At 43.4% G+C, this 11,627-nt stretch overlaps 1 protein-coding gene across 2 annotated transcripts in view; it reads right to left on the bottom strand.

Annotated features, from left to right (window-relative positions):
- Positions 1-566: 566 nt before the first annotated feature.
- Positions 567-11,627, bottom strand: part of LOC129746367 (protein yellow) — a 91,788-nt gene continuing 80,727 nt past the window's right edge. For both annotated transcript variants that reach the window (XM_055739995.1, XM_055739994.1), the window contains exon 4: positions 567-2,992. In XM_055739995.1, coding sequence (XP_055595970.1) covers positions 1,875-2,992 — 1,118 coding nt within the window. In that variant the 3' untranslated portion in view covers positions 567-1,874. The remainder of the gene's footprint in view (positions 2,993-11,627) is intronic.

Here is an 11,627-nt window from a genome sequence, read left to right as displayed (position 1 = left end):
AAGACTTAGTTAAAGTTCCCCCAGTTTAGGGTAAAATTGCAAAAAAGTTCACAAGTTTTTTTTTTAATTTGATCATCATGAAAAATAAACTTCATAACCATTTGCTTACGATGAATTTCAGCGTATGAGAGCAAATTATAATTTGTTGCCAAAATTTGTTAAATTTTTAGTATAAAAAATGTACAATACAAAGTTTTTTTTTGAAATTTGGTTCAGGGAGTGGGAGGTTACAGCTGTTTAAATTGTAAGGACTGACTTTTTTTTTCAAACTTGGTCATGCATTTCAATAATTTTCAATAGTATTATTAAAATGTTTTAATAAAACATAAAGCAAGGCCAAAATGTGTTTCCATAAATATGATAAAACAGATTTGAATATATTTTGTATCGGACTTTGTTTTTAAAGCATGAACAATGCACATTTTTCGACCACTTTTGCAACGCGCAAACACTAGAATTTTTGACACAGGTTAGTTTTTCTCCATTCTCCTAACACGACTTTTTATTGGGCGAGGTCTTAACGGCACACACACAAGTTTTGGAAAATAAAAGAACAAAAACGCAAATTTTCGTGGATCAATTTTATTGAATGTTTTACATCAAATTTCTGGGGGTCACTGGGTTCACAACGGGTCACTCGAAATGCATCTCTGATGTTTGATTTAGCGCTTAAAAGCTGTAGTAATATGTGTTAAAATATTTGTATGAATCACAAATATGCTATTAAGTACATTCAAATGCATCCTTCTAGAAACTGTATTCTTTATGTCAAATGTGTTTTTTAATATATTCAAAAATAATTATACTATTGTTTCTCTTCAGCACTTTTATAAAATCATCAACTTCAAAAAGACACCAGATTTTTTATTTGTTCTCAATTTCGAATCCATCAAATCCGTATCTTTGTCGAAAGTTGAGCTTCTATGCTATTTTATACAATACGTAACCTAAAAAGTGTAAAGCTAAAATAATTTACAAAATTTACAAATAATTTCATTAATGAACTAGCGGCTTCTTTCTACCTATAGTAAGTAACAATGATTAAGAACCTGAAAGCTTAGATCTATCTGACTCTGACTGCTCTGTTTTGAAACTGTTTTCTGGAATGTTTGTTCTTCTGGGATAATTTGTATTTCTTCTTATTGTAAAATCATTAAAATTGTTAATAAACAACGTCTGCAAATTTTCGAATATTGTGAAAACATTTAAACAATCATTAAAGTTTATTGTTGTTTACTGAACAAATATCGTTGAGCTATTCATGATGAATTTAAGAAAAAAAACTACTTAGTTCGATAAAATAGAGTACATACATAACAGCGACATAGACTTTCACATCAGAAGTTATCCGCAATAATTTCAAATTAAAAAAAAAAAAATGGGATTATCAACTATTTTCGTTTTATCATTTCATGCGACAACGCTTGTTTACTAAGGTCAAGAAAATTTTAAAAATCGTTTGTTAGGACATTTTTTATAGAATGGCTGCTCATTCATCGATCTGTTGAACAATGTCAAATAACTGTAAAATAGGATAAAAATTTCATTTTAAAGTAGGTTTATCAAATATGCAAAAGTTCCTTTATGTGTTCTTTCAGGGTAATGAATATTTAATTTATATAGGTTGTTGTCTAAATTCTAACAACAATGAATAAAATTTGTTATACATACAAGAAGGAATATTAAAGAAAATCGCTTTCACGATTCAAATACAACGTTTGATTAAACTGTCTGAAGCATTCATTTAAAAAACTGTTTAAAACAGTTGATATCTTGCTCTACTTCAGCTTAAAATTCGGGTTCGGCTTATCCGTAAGGAATGATTAAAACTTATATACAACAATTGAGCACCTCCAATCTGTTATACATGATATCTACAGCACAGCGCGTTGACTGATCAGTAGAGAAAGCGCGATTAACGTATAGGAAACGATCGCTTGACCAGCGTCTGATTTTCCCTTGGGGGCTACTGTTGTCATTGCAGGTCGCAGAATGTCACCCAGATTAGTGATGATATCTGTGAGGGGCTTAATCTTGGTATCGCAGGCGGTATTTTCGATGGCATCCTTAACAGTGGCGGTCAAGATACGGAAATTCACTTCCTTCGGATCCAGCTTGCTGTACATGTACCGGTGTAATCGATCGGACAACACCCACAAGTTGCTCTCATCATCAACCTTTACATCGTTGGGGAAAACCATATCGATTGCGCTCATGTAAACTCGTCCCAGCGATTTGATCGTGTAAGCCCGATTCGAGGTCTTCCAACAGGCAACGGCATTCAAGTTTGGAAGAGCATAGAAAATCACTCCCGTCTTCTGATCGAGGAAAGCAACACCTGCCTGACCGTTTGGACCTCTGGAACCGAGGTTCTTGAAATCTCGATAGATTTTGTCCGATGTTGCCAACGTTTGGTTCCTCAGCACTCTGGTTGAAACAGCGAACTCGTTGGTCGAGCTCAATGGGTGGAAAAACATCATCGAAAAGCTATCGTTTTGAGGCCTCGAAAGAGCCATCCCGAAAAGTCCATCATCCCATTGGAACGATATGCCATTAATCGTGTAGTTTCCGGCCAGCGGATCTGGATGGAAGAAGTGATGCTGAACTCTCCACGATTCCTGCAGCTTCCAGGAATAAACTACCAATCCCGGTGCTCCAAGATCAGCAGCATACGCGAAAGTGTCCTCGCAATCGGAATCTTCGACGGCAATGTTGGCATAGAAGGAACTCTCCTTGATGTGGTCCTTGGGGAATTTGTATCGTCGCAGCAAATTGTCGTTGTGAAGATCGTACACCAGCAGTGAAGTTGGGGCAACGGACTTGGCTTCGCCGAGAAGATCATCTACACCGGTGTCCAGAACCCAGAGGCGACCGCAACGATCGGCCCTCAACCGGAAGGGAGACACTATCTCGGGACCTTCCTCGTCCACCATCTGCCGGTGAGCGCTCCAACTAGGGTACGGTCGCAATTTGGGTGACTGGGAATCCGTTTCTGTAAATAAAACAGAAAGAAAAACACATAATTAGGGGTAGAGCCACTAGTAATTTAACAGGTACAGGATATTGAACACTAGGTACACAGCAAATTTTTTTTGCCTGGTAACCAGCAAAATTTTGCTGGTTTTTGTCCCGCCGACTTTCCATCAAAATTTCCAGCAATTTAAATCGCTGGAAAAAACAGCAAACGTCAACGCTGGTTTCCAGCAATTCAAGTTGCTGGAAAATCAGCAAACCAGATTGCTGGAAACCAGCAATTTCTTTCAACACAACCGGCTGTATTTATAGTATCAAATTTATATTTAATTTCAATTCAAAATTATATTTTGATTATTGGCTGTGCATATGATTAGCAATAAAAACAATTATTTTCTCCGCTTTTTCAAAAAGGGATTTATTTATTTCCAGAAACACAATTTTCTTGTCAACTTTCTAACATCGGCACTTGGGTGGCAGCGTTGTGCCAAAGTGTTGATCATCCGGCACCTGTAAAAACAGCTTAGATTAGTATCTTTTATGAAATATCTACCAGTCCAATAAAACTCACCCTTAACTTGATGTCGGGTTGCTAGAATATAGAGGAAAATAAAAATAATTATATTATTTAATCTAACAAAAATTCGTAAATAGAATCTCCCTTGCTTCAGCGTACGAAAACAAATAGATTCTAATTTGACAACTCGATTGCTGATTTTCCAGCAAACTAGATCAATTGCTGGAAAGTCCAGCAATTTGAAAACCGATTGCTGATTTTCCAGCAAAAATGACAAGAACACAACCGAATGCTGAAAATTCCAGCAATTAGAAAACCGATTGCTGGTTTCCAGCAAAAATTTGGATTGCTGAACGTTCCCAGAAATTTTTTTTGCTGGAAATCGAGGCAAAAATTTTCTGTGTAATGAAACATGAACCATTTAAAACAACCAAATATACAGTAGAAAAATTACAAAAATCGTTGTGCGACTGTTGAAGCATTTTCTACCTCATTTAAAATTTTTGCCTAGAATTTCGGACTCTTAAAGCTACAATTTGCGAAACAAGAAAAAAAAGCTCAAATTTTAACTTGCTTTTTCGCCTGGATGAAAAAGCGCTTCATGATTGGGAGAAAAAATGGATAAAAAACAAATAAAATTCTATGATAATGTCATGACAGTTTTAAAAAGAGTCTTTTCTGAAGATTTCTGAAAGAGGGGCAGCCTCTAGTGTCTGAATTTTCTTAAAATGTGTTACCAGTTGAGCGTCTTGCCCCACACCACCACATCAAGAACACTCAGGAAAAGCAAAGGTGGATGTGAACGCATTCCACCTTAAGCTTAGCTGGCACCTGAAAGTAGGCAAGCGACAAATATTCCAGCTCGAAAGAATAATGTCCACCAAATCTAATTTATTTAGTTCAATTATAAAATGTTCTTTTTGTATTTAACATTAATAGTGTTGAGGCATTTACGGACGACAAATTATAGCGAACCGAAATCATCACTTGACAGCGGTACCGTGCGTATCGAACCGACAACACCAACACATACGCACCCGCGTATGGAATGACGACGAAGAAGGTAGATAAAGCCGGGTCCCGGCAACTGCGCAGTTAGTTCACTTTCAACTATCGAAGAATAAACGGCGGACGAATCCAAAATTTTAGTTTGCGTGTTTAATTTCTTTTCGGTCCAGAAATACCCGAACATAAAGTGGTCCTTCGAACCGGATAGAATTGTTAATCGGTGTACCTACGGATAAAATCGGAAAGTGAAAAGTTTAAGCGGATTCGGTGATAATTTTTTCGAGCGAAAATCGAGCGTCATCGAAACGTTTGCAAAGAGTGCTTTGTGTGCGAACAAAAGTAGCGGCGCGCTACTCCATTTTGTTGAGTGCAAACCCAGTAGCTGGGAAGAAAATTTGTGCTTGCTGGACTGCATTTACTGGACAGTTTTGAGAGGTCAATGAACGGACAGTTAGTGTTGTTGTAACAAAAGCGGACAGTTTGTGATAAGAAATCGAAAGTTTTGTTGGACTTCACGGACATTGAACCGCCAGAAAAAGTGTGCGTTCTTTTATTGACCGGACGGAAAAAGTGCGCTGCTACATTTGTGGACTGCAAAATCGGCGAAAAGTCGATAAGTGTAGAAAAAAGTGAAATTAAAAAGAAACGAAAAACAAAGGACTGGACTATCAGTGATTAATTAGTGATCATAAAATCAGTGATATTACGGCGGAACGCTGCAGAACTAGAATCCGGACTGGAGAACAGGCATCGGTGGGTCGGATAAAATTCGCCATTTTAGTTGAGGGGACGCCACCTGAACAAAAGGAGGACGCTATCGCTAACAATTGAAGCTGTTGAGCGTGTAAAAACTGCGCGACTCGGCGGCTTGTCGGAAAGCGCTGCAGAAATAGGTAAACAAGAACGGGGAAACAAAATAGAAAAAAAAGACCGGCAAAAAGTTTATCGATTTGAGATAGCGTGCGTAGCAAAGGGCTGTTTACAAATATTTAAGTTTATCGAGTGATTAAAAGGAAGCGATTAAAAGGCAGGAAGTGATTTACTATCATAAAATTGTATATTCTGCAAGGCAAATCGTAAGTGTGAAAGTGTATTACTCGAAGAACGTTCCCTTAACTTATATTATTTCGAATAGGTCACTTCAAGTGAATCTAACCTGCAAAGTGAAATTGCGGATCTTCGATCGTTACAATCAACTATAGCTAGTTACAATATTGTATCGTAAGTAACCTTCAAAATGTTAATTAAATTGCCTAACTAATACTAAATTTGATAACAAAGGTTTCGAGACTAAATAATCGAAAATAGTCGTTCGTTTCCTGATCCATATCTCCACATAAGATAAAGTGAGTGCCCGAGTAGAAGGAAACTAAATGTAAGATTTATTGAATATTGTTTAAAGTTTAAAATACTCACAAATAAAATCTATTTTAGCTTCAAGCTGCTAAAAACTTAAGACGCTGCTTTGAGGATTATTTCTTTTTCCGAACACTTGAAGATTTACAATCTTCCGGACATAACCTTGAGATGTCGGATCCGGCGAATGATACGCTCAAGAATGTGGAGAAATCGGTCAACAATCACAACTGCATGTATTGCGAGGCAGTTGATAGTGAAGATGACATGGTCCAATGCGACATGTGTAACTTTTGGAGCCACTATCAATGCGCGGGAGTTACCGATGCAGTGAAGAGTGTGCCATGGAACTGCACGAAATGCAGTAACTTGTTGCACGTTCCCAAAATAAGGAAACCAATTAAAAAGAACGTTTCCAAACGGACGGGAAGTGCGAAAAGCGATGTCGGAACGGAGCTTCGAGAAGGTCGGCCATCGATTCAAGAATCTCTGAGCCTTCTCGAACAAGAATCGGCTGCGATCGAGCAGCAACTGCAGGAGGAAAAAATGCTGCACGACAGACGCTTGGAATTGGAGAGATCGGTGAACGAGAAAAGGCGTGCACTGCAACAAAAGATGCAGGAGGAGAAACTTCGCCAGGAGAAGCTGCAACTGGAACAGCAGTTGGCGGACCACAAGGACTTCTTGATCCGGCAGAAGCAGATGCGCGACCAGTTCCGGAAAATGAAAGCCGATCTGAGTCAGGAGTTTGAGAGCGAAGAAGAGGACAGCGATCCGGATGTTGGTTCCGCGAAGACGAAGGCGTGGGTAGAGACGCAAGAAGATCCCCGCGGAGCTTACCCCAAGAAGCCGGCAGCAGCGCCAAGGAGTTTCCCTCTCACTGTGCGTAACGCGTTGGTGGAACGGCATGGCGAGACAGATTCGGAACAGAGCGGGATGGGACGCCAACGCAAACACGAACCATTGGCGACGTCATCGAAAGGCGAGGCTCAAGCGGAGAAGAAGAAGAATGTGGATACCGACCATCGTTTCAAAGAGCTGTTGGAGCATTATTTGAAGGCAAATGGATCGCAACAGGAGCCGGAAGCATCCGAACCAGAAGAGTCTGAGCTAGAAAAGCTTGAACAGGCTTTGATTAGGAAGTTGTTAGAACGTAACACGTTAGGACGAGCTTGTAGTGTAAGTTCAGGGCCGACTAAAGAACAGTTGGCTGCACGACAAGCTGCGTCCAAACATCTTCCTACTTTTCGAGGCGAGCCAGAGGTGTGGCCCCAATTCATCAGCTGCTTCGAATACACCACGGAGGCGTGTGGGTACACAAATACCGACAATTTGAAGAGACTTCAAGACAGCCTTCAAGGACTAGCCAAGGAAGCAGTTCAAAGCCGGTTGCTCATGCCTGAGTCGGTGCCTGAGGTCATCGAAGATCTGCGTCAACTGTTCGGTAATCCGGAAAAGCTGTTGAAGTCACTGATGGCGAAAGTACGGAAGGTACAAGCCCCTCGAGTGGACAAGTTAGAGTCGTTCCTGTACTTCGGGATCACGGTAAAGCAGTTGTGTGATCACCTTGTTGCGGCCAAGCTACACGACCACTTGAGCAACCCCATGCTGGTAGCGGAACTCGTCGATAAGCTGCCATCCGATTATCAATTGGATTGGGTACGCTTTAAGAGAGGTAGGACTGATCTTCCTCTTCGTATGTTTGCTGATTTCATGAAGGGAATCGTGTCGGAAGTTTCTGAGGTGGCTGACTTCAACGGAGAGCAGAACACTGCGGTTGCGGAAGGACGGCGAATGTACAAAAGGAAGGAGCGCGTGAATGCCCACGACACTAAAGTGTTTCCGGTCGTGCAGAATACGATGCCGGCGAGAACGAGAAAGCCCTGCCCGATGTGCAATCGCACAGACCACAAACTAAGGTTCTGTGACGATTTTGCGTCACTTTCATTACCGGATCGTCAAAGGTTGGTTGATAGACTCAAGCTGTGCAACATTTGTCTGTGTGACCATGGGAAGATGAAGTGCACCTTCAAAGTACGGTGCGAGATACGGAGCTGCAAAGGAAATCACCACACGCTGCTGCACAGGCACGAGGAAGCAGTTAACGTTACCGTAGCGGAGTGCAACCCACATTACAATGTCGATCGGTCAGTAATCTTCAGAATGATACCGATTACTTTGCATCATGGAGGAAAGGCGGTTCAAACCTTGGCGTTCCTGGACGAAGGAGCTTCAACAACACTTGTTGAGAGCTCTCTAGCAGATTCGTTGGGCGTCGAGGGAACTCCGGAACCCCTGGTCATCGTGTGGACAGGAAATGTTAAGCGGAATGAAGATAGTTCGAGGAAAATCGACCTGCTGGTATCTGCCGTGGATTCTCGTAGAAAGTTCATGATGTCGTCTGCCCACACTGTCGGAGAATTGAAGCTGCCTCTACATAGGGCCTGTTACAGAAGTATCGTAGATAAATATCACCACTTAGATGGAGTTCCTTTGTCGAGTACCAAAATGGAAGTTCCCAGAGTACTTATCGGCCTCGACAACCTTCATCTATTCGCTCCTCTGGAGTCCAAGGTTGGTGCACCAGGAGAACCGATAGCCGTACGTTCAGCGTTGGGTTGGGCAATCTACGGTCCTGATTCGAGACTGGAGCAGCAGCAGAATCACTATTTGAACCATCATCTTGTTCAAAGCTTGAACAATCGTCAGCTTCACGATCTGATGGCGGAGCAGTACGCTCAGGAAGAGCTTCAGATAGCACAAGGCAACCCCATAGAATCGGAGGAGATCCGGAGGGCCCGTGAGACCCTGGAATCGACAACTGTCCGAGTAGGAGACCGCTTCGAAACGGGGCTACTTTGGAAGCAGGAGCCTGTTTTTCCAGATAGCTATCCGATGGCGCTAAACCGACTGAAGAGCCTGGAACGACGTTTTCAACGAGAGCCGCATATGAAGCAGAACGTGAACCAGCAGATTGAATACTACCTGACCAAAGGCTACTGTCATAAGGCCACGGCAGAAGAGCTGAAAAGTACCAATCCTTCTTCCGTGTGGTATCTTCCTCTTAATGTCGTGCTGAATCCTAAGAAACCGCATAAGGTACGTTTGGTGTGGGACGCGGCGGCCAAATCGCAAGGTGTTTCACTCAATTCTTTCCTGCTCAAAGGCCCCGATCTATTGGCATCACTTCCGGCGGTCATCAGCAAGTTTCGAGAGCGACGAGTTGCAGTGGGAGGTGACATCAAAGAGATGTACCATCAGCTCAGGATTAGAGAGGCAGATAAGCAGGCGCAAAGGTTTCTTTTCCGGTTCCCGGAAGACGATCATCCTACCGTTTTCGTCATGGACGTGGCCGCCTTCGGCGCTGCCAGTTCTCCATGCTCGGCGAATACGTCAAGAACCTGAATGCCCAGCAGTTTTCCACTCGCTATCCAGCAGCAGCACAGGCCATCGTTCACCGCCATTATGTCGATGACTACTACGACAGCTTCGACACCGAAGAGGAAGCCATCGAGCGAACCAGAGAGGTACGTTGGATCCACTCGAAAGGTGGATTCGAGATCACCAACTGGACGTCTAATTCTACAGCTGTTCTTCGAAGTTTGGGAGTGGGTGGTGGCTCCAGAGAGTCAATCCATTTGAACCAAGACAAGGTGACGGATTACGAACGAGTTCTCGGCATCATGTGGGACACACAGAACGACGTGTTTTCCTTTGCGGTGCCCACAAACGTAGCGGCTACAGAGGCAGAACCACCAAAGAAAAGGGGAGTCCTGAGCACGGTCATGTCGCTGTTCGATCCAATCGGCCTGTTGGCTCCATTTACGGTGTTGGGAAAGATGCTCATGCAAGACCTGTGGCGAGCGGGTTGCGACTGGGACCAGCGTATCGACGGAGAGTGCCTGGATAAGTGGCGACAGTGGGTCGCAATGTTTTCTCTGGTCGAGGGTGTTCGGATTCCAAGATGCAACTTTGGATCGACACCTTCTGACCGATTTGGCCAAATACAGCTACATATCTTCAGTGATGCCGGGGAGAATGCGTACGGAAGCGTCGCGTATCTACGGATTTGTGTGGAAAATACTGTAAAATGTTCGTTGGTGATGGCTCGATCGAAAGTAGCACCGATAAAACTTCTTTCCATTCCACGGCTTGAACTGAAAGCAGCAGTCTTGGGAGCGCACCTGAGTCACACCGTTAAGAACAACCATTCCCTTCCTATTCATCAAATTTTCTGCTGGAGTGATTCTTGAACTGTTCTCTCCTGGATTCAATCCGACCAACGTCGTTATCAACCGTTCGTCGGCTTCCGTATCGGAGAAATTCTGAGTCTCTCCAAGCTGACAGACTGGCGCTACGTTCCAACCAAGCTAAATGTAGCAGATTCGCTCACCAAATGGGGTCGTCTTCCGGATCTTTCGAGCGAAGGTTCATGGTTTCGTGGCCCGGAGTTTCTGTACCAGCAGCCGACGGAATGGCCTCAACAGACTCTTCCCGCTGCAAATACACGAACGGAAATCAAGGCAATACACCTTTTTCACGGTGTGGAGCTTCCAAGTTGCTTTATCGACGTGACTAGATTTTCGAAGTGGAACGTTGCAGTTCGCACCGTGGCGTGCATTTTCCGATTCATCTCCAACTGCCGGCGCAGAGCAGCTGGCAAATCCATCGAAGCAGTCCTTTCGACTCCAAAGCTTAAAAAGCTCATCAAGGTTGAAATTCCCTTTGTAGTGGTTCCGTTGCGGCAAGACGAGCATCGATGTGCCGAAAATACTCTCTTCAGATTGGCTCAGAGCGAGTCGTACAGCGACGAAATCAAGATATTGAAGAAGAATGCAGAATTACCTTTTCAAAATTGGTTTCCACTAGAAAAGTCCAGCCCTCTCTACAAGCTTGTGCCCTTGATCGACGCCGATGGTGTGTTGAGGATGGAAGGTCGTTCTGAAAAGGCAGAGTTCCTCCCTTTCGATCTTCGCTTTCCGATAATTCTACCAAGATCTCACTACGTTACGGATCTTTTAATTCAACAATACCATGAAAGGTTTGGGCATGGATTTCGAGAGACGGTGAAGAATGAAATCAAGCAACGTTTTCTGATTAGTGGTCTTACCAATTTGATAAGACGAACCGAACGAAGCTGCGTGTGGTGTAAGGTCCGAAAATGTCTGCCGAAGAATCCACGAATGGCTGCACTTCCAGTACAAAGATTAACTCCATTTAAACGTCCATTTAACTTCGTGGGCATTGATTACCTGGGTCCTGTTGAAGTCGTCGTCGGCCGCCGCAGAGAAAAACGCTGGGTAGCGGTGTTCACGTGCATGGTTGTTAGAGCGGTGCATTTGGAAGTAGTCCACAGTCTTACCGCGCAATCATGCATCATGGCGATTCGCCGTTTCATCAGCCGCCGAGGTCCAGCCTCCGAATACTTCACAGACAACGGGACGAACTTCCGAGGTGCGAGTAAGGAGATAATCCAACGGGTACGAGAAATTGATGCTGTTTGTGCCGATGAATTTACGACTGCTATCACGAGTTGGCACTTCATCCCACCTGGAACACCCCACATGGGAGGGACGTGGGAAAGGATGGTGCGCTCGGTGAAGCAAGTCATGGCCGCTTTGGACGACGGGCGTCGATTGAACGACGAAATCCTCCTGACTACGCTTGCTGAAACTGAGGACATGATCAACAGCCGGCCCCTAACTCTTGTAACCACGGACTCAGTGATGGGTGCACTTTGTCCAAATGTCTTCCTGCGAGGTTCAGATCCCAA

Source organism: Uranotaenia lowii, chromosome 2, assembly GCF_029784155.1.
Source record: "Uranotaenia lowii strain MFRU-FL chromosome 2, ASM2978415v1, whole genome shotgun sequence".
NCBI classification, from domain to species: domain Eukaryota; kingdom Metazoa; phylum Arthropoda; class Insecta; order Diptera; family Culicidae; genus Uranotaenia; species Uranotaenia lowii.
This window is presented reverse-complemented; position numbering and strand designations above follow the sequence as displayed.